The 16,464-nt window shown below is 49.9% G+C and overlaps 2 protein-coding genes across 2 annotated transcripts in view; one reads left to right on the forward strand and one right to left on the reverse strand.

The window, feature by feature from the left end:
* LOC135918838 (uncharacterized) overlaps positions 1–16,464 on the reverse strand; it is a 337,804-nt gene that overhangs the window by 109,210 nt on the left and 212,130 nt on the right. Inside the window, exon 8 of the mRNA XM_065452520.2 lies at positions 7,917–8,062. Coding sequence (XP_065308592.2) covers positions 7,917–8,062 — 146 coding nt within the window. The remainder of the gene's footprint in view (positions 1–7,916; positions 8,063–16,464) is intronic.
* The window catches only part of LOC135918849 (uncharacterized), a 192,904-nt gene that overhangs the window by 33,537 nt on the left and 142,903 nt on the right, over positions 1–16,464 (forward strand). The window lies entirely within an intron of this gene.

Genomic DNA, 16,464 nt, shown 5'->3' on the forward strand with positions numbered 1-16,464 from the left:
TGTTTTATTCGGAACAGCGTGTGCTTCTTATACACGCTGGCGGTTGCTTATCGGCTTCTGATAACAAACACTGAACGACGCCTGTCGGCGCTATCATATTCCTTCCCCCGCAAATTAAGTTCCTTTGCGAAAGTCCTCGGACTCGTAACGAACAGGTTGGTGCCGCTGTCGTGAACTTCTACGTGGTACGGCAGGGGGCTCGGGTGACGTGGGCTGGACGGGTGCTGGTGTGGGGGTCATGGGCTGAATGGTTGCCTCATCCTCAGGATTTATTTGAAGATGCTGTCGTTGACCCATTGGCTGACGGTCTCCCTCCTTGGGCTGTTCCCGCTCGTACACACCCGTCGTGCTCCCGGGCATACCCACCGGGACTGTCTGGGGGGCCGCGTACAGCACGTGCTCTGGAATGGCTGGCTGGGATGACTGGCATGGGGTAGACGTATCTGCGTGCTGGGAATAACTGGCCAGACGCAGATGATCAACGTGAACGAAAACCACTTTGCTCATTGTGTCCACCAAGTACGTGACAGGGGTAATGACCTTTACTATTCGGCCTTCAGTCCACGCTGTTTTCTCCCCTCTGATCGTTTTAACGTAAACTCGGTCCCCTTCCGTGAAGAAGCGCCATGGAGAGCGACCTCGGTCGCGTTGAGCCTAGGACTTTTGTTGCCCCTTTAGCATGTCTTCTTGAAATGATGGCTGTAGCGGCGACAGCTTTGTACGCGGCGCCCCGTTTAGAAACAGTTCGGCTGGTGAGCGGCCCGTTACTGGGCATGGAGTTGTCCGATAAAAAAGCAAAAAATGGTCTAGGCGTTCTCGCAGCATCCTGTGGCTGCCGGAAGCGCTATCATGGAGTAGTTGCTTACGCAAGGTTTTCTTTACTGTTTGCACACACCTATCAGCTGCTCCGTTAGACTGCGGGTGATAAGGTGGGCTGTACGTGTGACGCACTCCCCATGACTCGAGAAAATCATTGAACTCTCATGCCGTATATTGGGGGCCATTATCTGACACTAGCTGTTCCGGCAACCAGTATGCAGCAAAGAGGGTATGAAGCCGTTAAGTGGTGTTCAAGGCCGTTGTAGACTTCATGTGAAAGACATCAATCCACTTCGACTAAGAGTCAACACATGGCAAGAATGAAGCGCCTTCGCACTCGAAAAAATCAATGTGTTCTATTTGCCAGCAGCGAGCGAGAAATGGCCAGGGTTGCAAAGGGGCGCGGGGAGTGCTACTCTGCGTTGCTTAGCAGATTTTGCAACTTTTCACGAGGGTTTCGATGGCTGCATCAAGCCCAGGCCACCACACTAAGCCGCGAGCTAACATCTTCATTCGGACTATTCCAGGGTTCTCAGCATGCAGTAAGGCAAACACATATTCTTGCAGTTTGGGCGGAACAACGACCCTGCTACCCCATGTCCCGCTTCCTTGCTCTAGCGATAGTTCCATTCGTCTGGATTAGTATCGTCGTAGCTCGGCTTCTACTTGCAGTGGCCATCCACTCCGCGTAAGTTCAGAAACCTTGCACAGCACTTTGTCCTGTCTGGCAGCCTTGGCGACATCTCTGGCTGACAGCGGCGTCGTTTCAAAAACTGCCAAACAGTCGGCCTCTTCTTCCTTTGCTTGACTTGGAAGTGGTAATCTCTTAACACATTGGGCACTTCCATTTCGGACCCTTTCCGATACCTAAGCTCGTAACAATATCCCGCCAAGATCAGTGCCCATCTTTGCATGCGCGCAGCGGCCAAAATTGGCATCGGCTTGCAGGCACCTAGAATGCCGAGTAATGGCTGGTGGTCCTTGAGAAGCGTAGAACGACGGCCATACAGATATCGATGAACCTTTTTCAACCCATATATTATGGCCAACGTTTCTCTTTCGATGTGCGAGTACGCGCGTTCCGCTACAGATAATGTTCGAGAGGCAAACGCAATGGGCATTTCGTCCCCGTTGGTTGCACATGCGAAATCACTGCGCCCAGCCCGTACTGGGATGCATCGCAACTGAGTACAAGCGGTTGCTTTGGGTTGTAGTAGCGCAGTACTGGGCTTGACGTGAGCAGCTGCTTTGTTTTGTGGAAAGCAGCAGTGCGTTCTTTGGACCAGTGCCACCGCAGGCCTTTCTTTAAAAGAGCGTACAGTGGTGCTGCCACGGTCGCCAAGTTCGACAGGAACTTGGCATAAAAGGTCGCCATGCACAAGAATGATTTCAATTCCGTTGCGTTTGAGGGTTCTGGCGCAGCCGTAATTGCTTTAACTTTTGATCCCAAAGGCTGGATTCCGGCTGCAGATATCCGGTGGCCCAGGCACCGAACTTCCCTTTGAAAAAACTTGAATTTTTCCTCTTGGAGAGTTACATTGTGGGCCTGAAACCGCCGGAGTACTTGTTCTAGCCGCTCGCGACAGTCCGACGTGGTGGTACCCCCAATGATTACATCATCAATGTTGCATCGTACGTGAGGAATACCACTGAGAATTCTGTCCATAAGCGACTGGAATCCTGCCGGAGCGCTTGCAATGCAAAAGGGCAGACGCTGGTATTGGAAGAGCCCTTTATGCGTGTTTATCGTCAAGAGTGACTTGGTGTCTTCACATAGATCTACTTGCTGGTATGCAGAGGCTAGATCCAAAACGAAAGAAACACTCAAGCCCTCTAAAGCTGCGAACAAGTATTCTGGTTGCGGAAACGGGTAATGCTCTGTTTTCAGCACGTGGTTCACAGTGAACTTATAGTCACCACACAGCCGGACGTCTGCCCCTCCGTCCTTTGGCACAGCGACCAAGGGTGTTGCCTAATCGCTCCGTGTTACCTGCTTCACGACGCCGGCTTCCTCCCAAGTATCCAGCTTATTTCCCACTGGTTCAACAAGAGCGAAAGGTACCTTACGTGCTCTGCAGGATACGAGTTTGCTGTCCGGTTTTATTAATATTTGCGCTTTGAACCCGGAAATTGGTCCTAACCGCTTCGAAAAAACAGGCGAAAATTTCTGTTTCAGCTCAGTGACAATGTCTACTGACCTTGTGGCACCGACTTCGTTCCAATTTACCTTTAGCCGACTCAGCCAGTTTCTTCCCAATAGGCATGACCACTGCTTTGCTGCATCATCGACCATTATCAGGGGAAGGACGCAAGTCTGCTTGTTGAATTTTACTTGCATGTCGACCGAACCAAGAACTGGGACAAGCTCGCCCGTGTACGTTCTTAACGGATCAGCCACCGCCTCCAGGGGCAGGTGCGCCCAGTTCTGCTGATAGATTGCCTTTGGCATCACCGTCACTGAGGCGCCCGTGTCTATTTGCATGGTCACGTTGTGGCCCTCCACATCCACGGTAACATAATACGCGGACTTGTTGCTGGTGATACTACAAATCTGCAAATCATTATCCAATTCTTCCGTGGAGTCGTCCATCCAATTTAGTTCTTTGCGTGGTTCGGTTCCCCGCCTGCACATCGTCCCGAGAGGACCTTGCGTGCCACAGTTGTGTCACTTGTACCTGCGGTATCGACATGTTCTTTCCGAGTGTTTTTTTTTCACATCGGAAACATTCTATTGGTTCTGTCGCGACTCCTCGCCTGCGGTTCTCTCTGACGGGGCGTTGTTGGCCTGAGAGCTTGCCTACTTGCCTGTTTTCCGTTGTCAGGTCCGTCTGACGAGCTGCTTCCTCAGACTTAACTTCTTGCGACTGCTTCGGTGCTATATCGCGGTGCAGAACAATTTTTCAGGCGCCTTCAAAGGTCAAAACCCCGGCGTTAGCCGCAAACAGCTCCCGCTGGGTGTCCGCGCATCGCAGCCCCGCTACGAGCCTGTCCCTTAAGGCTTGGTCAAGAAAGTCACCGAATGCGCAACTTCTGGCTAAATTTTTCAGCTGGAGTATGAAGTCTGTCACACTTTCTTGTTCAAACTGTACACGGTGGTTGAATCTGCACCGTTCCGCCACGATGGCTTTCCGGCGCCTGTAATGGTTCTTCAGAACCGCTTTAGCTTCATCGTACGTTTTACTGGACGGCGCATGGGGTAATAGCAGGTTTTTCAGTATTTCGTATGATTTCCGTCCTACGACCATGAAGAATATGGCTTAGTGCTTGCTGTCGGCTACCTCATTTGGCTCCACATACAACTCCAACCATTCCACGTATGGGTAAAACTTTCGGCCTTCTCGTCAAAGCACTCGATTCTTCCCACCTTTGACATGTTGCCGTTTCCTCGAGGTTCCGCCGCCCTGGCCTGGTTACCTGCCGCGCTTGTCAGCATCCGCCACGGTCCCGGGAAGCCACTTGCGTCGATCCCATCCTCGTCGCCATGTGTTGCGTACTACGTGCGAACGGCGACGCGCCCAGGCGGCGCGCAGCGTGATGAGCAAGAAGACCAATGCGCTCCGGAACAGAGAATGCTTGATTCGGAACAGCGCATGCTTCTTATACACGCTGGCGGTTGCTTATCCGCTTCTGATAACAAACACTGAATGACGCTTTTCACAACACAACACCATTGCATCACAACACCATTGCACAGTTTCGATAACTTGGAGACAGCGGAGAACACTAATTTGGCTTGATGTCCGCTGGGGACTTTCTACAGGCTGTAGGAAAGCCTGTGATTATACGGCATGAAGTGCACTGGTCTTCCCTTTTATGCGAAGCATATTACGAGAGCTCAACCCAGCTCCTCAGGCGCGGCGGTGTCGCCTTCAATACCACGTGACACCGTGACGTCACGACAGGAGAAACGGGGCTCCAACTCGCGCCGTCGCTCGCGGCGTCGCGGCGGTATATAAGCAGCTGCGCTTGTTTCTAGGTGGCTTTGGCTCAACTCTTGCTAGATGGGCTGGGTGGGAATCGAACCAGAGTATCCGGTGTGTGAGACGGAGACGCTACCACTGAGCCACGAGTACGATGCTTCAAAGCGGTACAAAAGCGCCCCTAGTGAATGCGGTGTTGCCTTAGAAACGAGCTGTTTCTAAGGCTCAGGCATGCGTCGCTTGCTCAGGCGCACATTTCGTTGCCGCGCCGAACGCTGCGTTGCTCGACGCTCACCGCGTCCAATGCGGGGCGCGTAGTCGCTGCGCCGTAGCCCACTGTCTTACACCCCTTGGCGGGTCGACGGGAACGCTGTCGCGTTCCACTCTTGAAGGCGAAGCAGAGTAACGTATGAGTTGTTTCTTCGTCTAGCAGAACCAAATATAGCCAAGCAACAGCAGTTCACCAGGCTAAACAGTGGTTCAACAACTAAAATAAAGGCTAGTATGCTTCGCATCCTGGGCTTAACCTTAGCTAAGCCACACAGAGAGAGAGAAATAACTTTATTTATATAGCCGGCAGATTCGTGGGGGGGCCAACCCCGCCTAGATGGCGGCCAGAAGCCCTTGAGCTCTAGCGGCATCCTCGGCCTGCTGGACAGCCAAAAGTTGGTCTTCGGGGGCCGAGCTGAGCAACACGGTCTCCCACTGCTTCCGATCCTGAATTTTTCGGCCCTGTCGTGGCGCCCGAGGGCAGGCCCAGATAGCTAAGCCACAGCCATTTTTTTTTAGTACGGATATATTTGGCTCTCTGAACAGCTTTTTTTTCAGATGTGTCTCATGTACAGGTGTGGTGATAGAAGACGGATACCTGGCAGGTTCTAGGTGCTCTTGTGATTGAACAAGCGATTTTTCATATGGTGCTCCTAGGGCTCGTTAAATGCAGCTTGAATGCGGGTTGGGGAAATGCCCCTTCTCATCAATTTTCAATGCCAATTGTCGCAAAGAAGAATGGACATATTTGACCTGGGTTGTTAAGCCCAGCAGACGTGATAATTCGTTGAGAATGAAGTCTGATATAAATATCAAACTTCGTTCTCAACACATTTTCGCGTCTGCTGGGCTTAACAAACAAGGTCAAATATGTGCATCCTTAAGGGTATCGTTATTACGCAATTTGAACGTGAAACTGGCTCCGCCACCGTAGTTAGTGAAGATACTACACAATTTTATATCCAACGCACCGTCATTCGTATCGGATCATCCATGTTAGCTATTCTGTGTGACTGTTATTTATCTGGCATTGAGAACCAAACTTCCGGAGCTTTGGTTCACTCGTCTGTTACTCGCACGTGCAATTAGGTGGATGGCACGCTTGTTCTTGCATAGGAGCAGCCACATTAGTGTTTTGATAATGTAGTGGCGATTATTCTAAGTGGAGCGTGTCGATATATTGATTCAATGTTAAACGCAGTACCGTTGACATTCATTGTGAGATGGGTTCTGCCAGATAATGTACGACGATGTCTTGCGTGCTTTTGGTAAGTATTCTTTTTGTATCGTAAAAGGACAGCAAAGAACTATTTCAGGTCGAGCTGGATCGACGGACTATCCACCCAGAAGTCAATTAGTGTTTTCTGTGCTCCAATACGTTACTCTTTTGGTAAGAAAATGGCCATTGAAGGTCTCGTTTCTGCGGTCCAACATGAACCGTCCGCTCCGAAGCCTTGGTCACCCCAAATATTCCGTTGTCGTGTCTTTTGCACACTGTTTATTTATCTCTATGTACGAAGCGTAATGCTTGGCCGCCGCAGGTGATGCGCGAGTCGCTCTCCGACACGGGGGTACGGTCACTTGAGCAATCGCGGCCGTAGGAGCCGGTGTGGTGGCTGCCTTGCTTGTTTCCTCGGCGATAAAAATCATGTCACTCGTAATGGCGGGACGTGAGACATAACAGCCGCCCTGAATAAAAATGCTGATGCCATACCTGCGAGCTACCATAGACGACAATAGATGGGGCCATCCTGATTTTCTATTCTCGTAATTTTCTTGTCTACACAACTCTGTATTTTTTACACATGACGATTCTTTTAAGCATGAAATGCTTTTAGCTCCTGTTGTAGCCCACCTTCAAGTGACCTTGAACCAAAAGCCAGAGCCGTTATCCGGGCAAGTTGAGAGAACACAAGAAATTATCTAGACAACCAATCAAAACCTATAAGAAGGCGGTCTCTGGTCTCTGTACAGGACCGCAATACATACGCTTATTACTGCCCAAACGAGTTACAAAAAATATTGCTTCCAACTGAGCCTAATGTTTGTACACAATTTTACTCAAGCTGTAACTTCTAGTATGCTGAAGTTTTATTTCTTATTTCCAATAGGGCGGGAGGGGGGGGGGGGGGAGTGACGTTCAAAAGGCAGATACAAGTTACATATTTGATTGTTATTTTTTTGCACTGAGACAGTGTTGCTTGTTCAACACCAGCAGTCCGTGAGTTCTGCAGCTCGACAGATGGCGCCACGCTAAGTGACCAAGCTGACAGCGTCCACTGCGCTGCGGATGGCTGTTTGGCCGGGATGGCGCTTGCAATGAAGTTCAGTTCAAAACAGGTTCGTGTGCTTTGGTGTGGTGTGGCGGGGTGCGCCATTGCAAACATGCAATATACCCATTCAGCGATTGTAGGTAGTATCACCTCCAACCAATCTGCTTTACGGGTAGTCATTTGATGCTGGTATCAACTCTGCATTAGCGGAGAGCTATTATTTTCTTCATTTTAGATGGCTAAACTTTCAATCTCCCTTGAATTTATATTTTCCTTTAGTGTCCCTTTATTCTCCCACATCTGAGGGCGCCAGTGGCAAAAAAGTGAAAAGCCGATCGCCGATTTCAGCCCCTGCCCACACACGTGTGCTCACAGCTTTTTCTCATGCAAGTTTAGGCGCAGGAGACCCTTGCAGGGTCCTCCTTAAATAGCTATTGTAGATGCTCGCACTGGAGAGTGCTTGGCGGCCTCCCGCATGCTCACGCTTGTTCTCGCCGTCATAAGGCGCTGATGGTCGACGCTCACTTAATATTGTGCAAAATATGCTGTACACATCCCGAATAAAACATAGACACCACAATGCACATCACCGAAGCAGTTAGTAAAACTGAATAGAAATATAGCGCATGCTTACATGTTGGTGCAAGAGAATGGCTGACAGGTGTCCGCTGTGGTCTTCATGAAGCAATGCAGAACAAGGCTCTCGATCGGGTAGGAGTACTTTATCATGTCCTTCATAATGTGAAGCCGGTTGTTTAGGATCGCTTCCTGGAAGTAAGACTGAAAAATGCACGCATATTGATTGAAATAGAAATACATGTTGATAGGGTCCGTGTCAACACATGCAAGATATCCGTATAAATATGCATGTTGTAAGAACATTACTGACGAAAAACGTTAACTCAACATCAGTAAATCCAGTTGTCTGTATCCACATTCGAGGGTAACTGGACTATTTTACATTTCATCTGCAGCTATTCTTTATAGACAATGTCTTCCTTAACTTTATTCATCCCGAATATGTCTGTCTCTAATTTTTCCTAAATGAGAAGAAAGGAGGTTAACCGAGGGCCCCGATTGTGATTAGCCTTATCATACTGCCTACTAACAGTGACACCAAGGACAACATAGGGGAAATTACTTGTGCTCAATAAATGAGGTAAAGAAACGATAAGTTAATGAAAATGAAAGTGGATGAAAAAACTACTTGCCGCAGGTGGGGAACGATCCCACAACCTCCGCTTCTGAGTGGTGGCGCTGGCTAACACTCCCAGGGTTCTACTAGGAAACGTTAATACCCCAGAATGTGGATGGGGAAACGGTGCGGCGATGGCTCAAATGTTAGAGCATCGCACGCGTAATGTGAAGCTTGCGGGATCGTTCTCAAATTTTTCTTGTGGACCGTCATACAGGAGATAGTGGATTCTTAATATGAGGACCAATCGCGAAGATAGGGCTGTCTAAAATCGTTCCTGTGGTTATTGTGCACATAAGAAAGCCCAATCCGTTCATAGTGCAGTGAAAAAAATTGATGCCGACCGACACTGCTTCTACTTCCCTCACGCGAGAGGCGGCGAGATAGATTGCCATGAGCAGCTACTGTAGCACTGAGCTATGCGAGGGCTTTATTTCTTTAATACATGGGAACAGAATCTTCAGCAAAACAAGAAAAAGACAGAGATACATAAATTTAAGGTGACAGTCTTGCATGTGCTGCTTCATTGGCTGTCGTCCTTGTGGGTTGTGACCTTTGTGTAATTGGCTACCGCCGAGATGGAGTGTTTCAGTAGAGTTGTTATAATGACAGTGCGAAGAGAAAAGAAGCTGCTCAGGGCCATGGAAACAAGGCTTCGAGACACTCATTGCTAAACACTCGACTTTTTCCTGTTTTTCCTATTCAACGATGTAAATATGTTCTCTTCATGTGCTAGTATGCATGTTAGTTATTGTTTTCCCAACTTCCGAGCTTCTGATTTCTTCTACGCGAAGCCTCCGCTACGCTACCGGAGCCGGATTTGATACATAGCCTAGCGCAGCAACAACTGGTCATCAGCGGTGACATCTGAAGCTAAGTTATTTTGTTGTAGCGCAAGCTGAACAAGGAGAACTGCCTGCCTTACAACAAAATAAGATATGCCGCACCAACAAGGCCCTATAGCTATCCTCATCTGAAGCTACAAATGGTGACAACAGTTCGCCAGCTAGCGATCAGCTGTTTCGATACATCGATCACGTGTGGGTGAGTGCTTGGCTTTTCCTTTGATGTGAACCAGGTTCTAAAGGAGGGTTACATTTTAGAACTGGTAGATAACTTTGCTGAAAGACTACAGGCTAGGTAGTTTTGGATTGTTGTTGTGGAAGTAGCCTGTACTCGAATGGATCTAGGACTTGCAGAGGCTGCGGAAGCCGGACGCTAATGGTTGATGCAAAGGATTTGGCACGAAAAACCATGATGACACCGACAATCATTGACTTCGGGACCAATCACGAGTTCAGTGAAGCATGGTGCCTCATTGAACAAAAAAAGGAAGAGGAACTCAGACAGCAACAAGCACGGGAAAGAGAGAAACGCAAACAGCAGCGAGAAAGGGAAAGGGAGAAGAAAAGACAGGAGCATGAGGCAAAAAGGCTGGAGCGGGAGATTGAGCTGCGCAAGTTGGAACTTGAGTTGCGTAATCGGTCGGGCAATTGTCCCTAGCAAGTGCTACCTCGTGTGAGCGAAGACACAGTGTTGGAAATGTCGAGGTATGCCCAGCCATATGTATAGTCAGGGAATATCGGTCTCTATCTTGCAAATTTAGAACGAGCGTGTGAGAAACTGTCGTTTCAGTGAGACACGTGGACTCATAGGTTTCTGATGATTCTGCCCTGCGTTAAAGCAGAGTTTGTTGCGGGCTCAGCTAGGAGGACGCATATGACCACGAAAAGGTCAAGGCTTGCTTTCTGAAAAGCACAGGCTTAGCGCTGAAGCGTTTAGGCAAAGCTTTCGGGGCGCCAAGAAGCCAAGGGACGAGAACAATCTGAGTGTTTGTACAATGTAAGAGCAAACTTAACCGCATGGTTAAAAGGCACTGAGTCACACAGTGACAGTGACGTTGTAGTACAGAGGATTCTGTTAGAGAAGTTTTACAACAGTCTCCCCGAACAGGAAAGGAATTAGTTACAATACCGGCGTGACGGACCTTCTGCGACAAAGCGGCTGATGTCGCCAAGGCGTACGCATCGCGCCGGCAGCTTGGCAGCGGCCTAGGAGTTGGTGGGGCCACCGATTCCAAAAAAGTGCGGATAACCGTTATGTGAAGTACCCTTCAAGCCCTCGAGCTGAGAGAGGAAAACAAGATCCCTTCAGGTAAAAATAAAAAAAAACGAAAGGACTACAGTGAACCGAGTGAAAAAGTGACTAACGCACAATAGAAAAAGAGCGCTTTTGAGGCGAGGAAGTCGCTGGTTTGCTACAAGGGCAATCAGCTGGATCACATAGCGGTAAAGTGCACAAAAGAAGCGGTTGCATTTTCTTATGCGAATGACTGCGAAGAAAACATCAAGTTGTTGAAGTCTCACATGCTTGACCTGGTCCTGGCAGTAAACGGGAAACCGTGCAGAGCACTGCTCGACTCGGCGGTAACAATGAACGTTGTCCACCTATCGTATGTGTCACCATCGGATTACTCAGGCCAATGTGCATGGATCCACCAGGTGGTGACAGAACCGAGAGTCTTGCTTGCCAATCGCGACAGTGGTCATCGAGGGTCTTTTCGGTAAGCTAAAAACCGAAGGAGCCGTTCAGGAAAGCGCTCTAAATGTTAGCCGTGCTTGTTATCAAACAGATCACACATGTTATTGCGAGAGTGGACATTATTTTCGGTGACCGGGTAGTACAAGCATTAGCCCGTCAAAGGGGGCGAGAAATGGTAACTCGACTTGCTTCCGAGAGTAACATTATGGAGGCAAACCCAATAAGACTGTGCAGAAACAGATGAACACAGTGCATACCACCGCGATAATGAGACACCCGAGACTGGTCAGCCGGAAAATCAGTCGCGCGAACCGCAGAACGAGGGTGTCCTTGAGAATGCGTTATTGCCGCCAGTGTCAAGTAGCTTCACTACACTCCAAACTGGGAGTACAGAAAAGTTAGCTACTGGAGGTCCCCACTGTTAAGGAGATAAGAGAGCGCCAGAGAATGAAAACTCCACAAAAGAACATTTGTCTCCAGCTGAGCAGTGCTGTGTTGTATCGCTTATACGAGGATAAGCACAGAGTGGAGCGAGATCAACCAGTTGTTTCCCAGAAGTATCGCGTAGACTTGTTGCGACTTTCCCATGGCAGTTGGTGGTCGTGTCACCTTGGAACGAGCGAAAGGAAGCAGAGGCGGTTATAAGAGTATTGCTGCCATGGATCTTTTTCAAGGACTTGGAGAAACTTGTGCGTTCATGCGACTTGCCAACAGGTCAGAAAGGTGCAGGATAACTTGAAGGCACCGATGGTGCTAGTACCGATTATTACTGAGCCATTACAGCACTTAGTGGTAGATGCAGTTGGGCCACTTCCTGTGACCAAGACAGGGTAGCGGTAGATTCTAACTATATTATGCCCAGCCACGAAGTTTCTAGATGGCGTCGGGGCGTGTCATGGATTCGCTGTTGATATTTTCCGAAGTTGGATTCCCTTCCGAGATCCAAAGTGATCAAGGCAGCGTGTTCACAAGTGTCTTCACCACGTCATTCATAGAGCGAAGGGGCATAAAAATAAAGCACAGCTAAATTCATGATCCACCGTGCAACAGCGCCAAAACGTGGCATTCAGCTCTCAAACGCGTCTTTAGAGGAATGTGTTATGAAAATACGCGCAACTGGAACGCATGTTTACAAACAGCGCTTTTCGCTTTGTGGTCGGTGCCACATTAATCCACTGGTTTCAGCCCCGCCGAGCTGGTTCACGAAGGCCACTGCGCTCACTTGTACGAATGGTGCGGGAAACCTGGGAAGGGTGCGAAGACCCTACCACGGTGGAGTTCGTTTTGAATCTGCTGCAGTACCTGCATAAAGCTAAAGAACTTGTGGAGGCCTCCATGAAGTCCGTTCATGCTCGATCCAAAGTCTACTAAAATGGGACCACCCGTCAGCGGACGTTCCGTATCGGTGAGAAGATAACGTTACTAAGAACCTCAAAACCAAACAGGCTCGAAGTACAGAGGAAGGGCCCGCTCAAGCAGATGCAAAGTTCTGTGGTACCAACTGCCTGGTTTGTCTAATTGGAGGGGGAAGTAGCGCTCAAGAATTTCTGAAGAGGACTGAGCAGAAAGAGGAACTAAAGGAATCCTTGTTGTCTGATTTAGCCATGATTAAAGCAGAGTTTGAATAATGCTTCGTCGACAAACCGGGAAGAAGTGATTTGATGGAGCCCGATATTGAGCTGATGTCGGTGGACCCAGTGCAAACAAAGTGTTATTGATTCTTTCCTAGGCAGAGAAACATCCTTGACAGAGAAGTAAAGCGCATGCTTGAATTAGGAGTATAATTTAGCCCTCCGAGAGTGAATACACTTCAGCTATGATACTGGTGGAAGCTCCGTATAAGGACACGCGGCCTGTAGTAGACTATCGGAAATTAAATGCTCTCACCAAGGATCAAGTGTATCCAGTTCCAAATATTGAGCAGAGCGTGGAGCACGTGAGTCGAGCAGCCTATGTGATTACGCTATACCTTACTCAAGGATACTGGCAAGTAGCGCTCACTGTGCGAGCCAGAAAATACGCGTCAATCGTCACAGCAACAGGCAAATATTAACCAGCAATGATGAGCTTCGGACTAAAAAATGCTCCCATTTGTTTTCTCGCCTCATGAACAGGGTTCTGGAGGATTGTGAAGCATTTGCTGTGTCCTACTTAGATGACAGCGCAGTCTTTTCTGATTCAAGGGCAAACAATTTGGTACGTCTTAGAGCGGAGCTCAGCCGTTTGCGTCAAGCTGAGCGCACCGTAAATGCCGAGAAGTCTTGTTTTGCAAGAAAGAACGTGGACTACCTGGGTCACCACAAAGGTGAAAGTTTTAAGACACCCGTGGAGGGTAAAATATCAGCGGTAGCGGACTATCTTCGACCGAAAACTAAGTTGGACATACGGGCATTTTCGGGGCTCATAGGCATCATACTCATTCCATCCGGGATTATTCAACTTCAGCAAGCGCGCTGACTAATGCTCGCCGCGGGAGAGAACTGACAAACGTAATTTTTGATGAAAAGAAGGAAGCTGCCATCTTAAGCCTGAAGGCGGTATAGATTAGCGGTCCAGTATTGCGGGATCCAAATTTTGACCAAGAATTCATGGTCCAGTGTGACGTCAGTGATCGAGGACTAGGTGCCATTCTCTGCCAGAGGCATGACGACGGTAACGAACATCCAGTGCTCTATCTGAGCGGAAAAGATAGCTCCCGTGTGATGGCACACTGCGCGTCGGAAAAAGAATGCACTTGTATTGTGAAGATCATTCAGAAATTGCAATGCTATTTCGGGGCATCCAACTCACCGTTGAGACGGGCCATTGTCCCCTGGCCTGGCTGCCAACCGCGACATCAAAGAGCAGTCGCTTCCTGCGGTGGAGCCTCATCCTACAGCAATTTCATTTTGACATAAAATACAACAAGAGCTAATTTACTGAAAACGCGGATGCACTTAGTCGCTCTTCCTAAGCGGTCCGGGGTAGTTCTTCGCCATTACTCAAAATTGCTACTCGAGTTTTATTTGATTTGTACTGAAGGCACTGGGCAGTGAGCATGGTGCTAGTGAATGAGGAGAAGACGACGAGGAGTGCTTGCTTGCCCGTTTCGACATAGCACCGACCTGTTTTAAGCCTACCGCTGCACCCTAGAGCTAGAGCTGCTAGGTGGACACCCCCTTTGCATTTGGTGGAGCAGATGGGTCTCTCTTCAACATTCTGGAACTCCGCAGTCGGACGCTACCACCAGCTGTTGCAATGGATGAACCGGAACCGTCCCAGGCTGCTGCTCCCGTGCCCCCCGCCATCGTCTGCTCTGGCGTTATCCGCCAGCGCGATCCGGCTATATTTAGCGGCACAGACGACCATGACGTGGAAGACTGGCTCGCCGAATATGACCATGTAAGCGCCTATAATAAGTGGGACGACCGCGCCAAGCTCACAAATGTCATATTTTACTTGAATGACGTGGCCACCCTATGGTTCCACAATCATGAAGCCGATTTTACCACCTGGTTGGCTTTCACGACCACTTTGGCTGAGTTCTTCGGCAGACCCGCAGGTCGCCGGCTTCGCGCTGAGCAGCGCTTGCGTGGTCGAGCTCAACGCCAGGACGAGACCTTCACCAGGTATATTAAAGACGTACTTTCGCTCTGCAAGCGCGTCAACTCATCTATGGACGAAGCTGACAAGATGAAACACGTCATGAAAGGCATCAATGAGCATGCATTCCAGATGCTCATCGCGAAGAGTCCCCGGACGATTGCCGAGCTCATACAGCTTTGCCAACAGTGGGACGAGCTGCGCAAGCAACGTGCATAAACACGCGCTGCTCAGCAGGACACTGCGGATCTATCCCCGTTGGACTTCCGTCGCGACGCTGCCGACATCTCTGCTTTAATGACGGAGATAAAGCAGTTCATCCGCTAGGAAGTCGCACGCCAACTCTCTCTGGCGAATAGCGCACCCGAGCCGTCGACAACGCTGGCTCCTTCGCTTCGCCACCTCATTCAGACGCAAGTTGCCGCGGCGCTGCCATCTGCACCTCCTCCGCAGCCTGCAGCTGGACCGCCAACGTGCGCTGACATTGTCGCCCGGCCTTATGCTTCTCCGGCTCCTGATTCCTTCCGGGCCACCGGCACCTTCCATGTACCGCCGCCACCTTCGCGTCCGATAGTCGTTCCTTACTCGGCTGCTGGAGCCCCTGTCGTCAACCCGTGACGAACACTTGATAACCGGCCAGTATGTTATTCCTGCCATTTTCCGGGCCACGTAGCATGATTCTGCCGCCATCGCAGCTCCCGTTTACCTGACAGTGGGGGTGCCTCAAGCTACAGGCCTCTATCCTCTGCCGATCTATTTCCCCGATGGTTCGCCGACCCAGCCCAGCCCGAGAGGAAAACTAACAGTCGCAGTTCCAGAGGCAAGAACTGCGTTTACGTCGAACATTCCAAGGCCTCATTCCACGCCGGCGAACGAAATTGAACTGTCCGTAGACGGCGTCACCGTACACGCACTTATCGACACCGGAGCCGCCGTTTCTATTATTAGTGAGAAGCTCTGCCGCAATTTGAACAAAGTGACCATTCCCCTTACCTCTCTTTCTCTGCGTACGGCAACCTCGCAGCGCATTCAGCCTTCAGCGTCGTGCACAGCCCGGGTTGTCATTCAAAGCGTTATGCATGTTATCGAATTTGTCGTCCTACCTCGTTCCTCTTTCGTTTCTCGTTCGTCCTACGTCGACGTTATTCTTGGTTGGAATTTCCTATCAGTCAATCAAGCTCTTATCGACTACGCTCGTTGCGAACTTAACGTTATCAGTGCCGTGTTTTGGCCCTGACGGCCATTATTCTCCTAAAGTTGTTGCCGCCTCTGACATCGATATCGCACCTTTCTCCGCCGCTCTTGTTCCTGTGTTATGTAGCCCTGCTGCGAACTCATCTGTACTGTTTACGCCATCGGCCACTTGTGCGCGCCGCCGGCACTTTCTGCTTCCGTTTGCTGTCGTCACTTTTTGCGAAGGTTCTGCTGCCCGTTACGTGTGCAATCCGTCCGCCTGCCCATCATCCCTACTCCGCGACGAGTGCCTGGGTACCACTGAAGCTTTCGATAGCGTTCTCCCGACCACCATGTTTAGTGATACGGCATCACTTCCAACTTGTGCCGCAACTCCTCCCGCCGCGACCGACGCCCCTGTGGACGTCTTCGCTCGTGCCGTCGACGCAGAACTCACACCTGCGCAGCACACCAAAATCATCAAGCTCCTCCAGCGTTTTCGTGCCTCATTTGACATTGGCCAACCATCCTTGGGCCGGGCGTCCGCAGTCGTTCACCGTATCGACACCGGCCAACAAACACCATTGCGCCAGCGTCCGTATCGTGTGTCGGCCGCTGAACGCCGTGTCATCGGCGAGCACGTTGAGGACATGCTGGAGCGTGGCATCATCCAGCCCTCTAAGAGTCCCTG

Source organism: Dermacentor albipictus, chromosome 9 (assembly GCF_038994185.2).
Source record: "Dermacentor albipictus isolate Rhodes 1998 colony chromosome 9, USDA_Dalb.pri_finalv2, whole genome shotgun sequence".
Classification (NCBI taxonomy): domain Eukaryota; kingdom Metazoa; phylum Arthropoda; class Arachnida; order Ixodida; family Ixodidae; genus Dermacentor; species Dermacentor albipictus.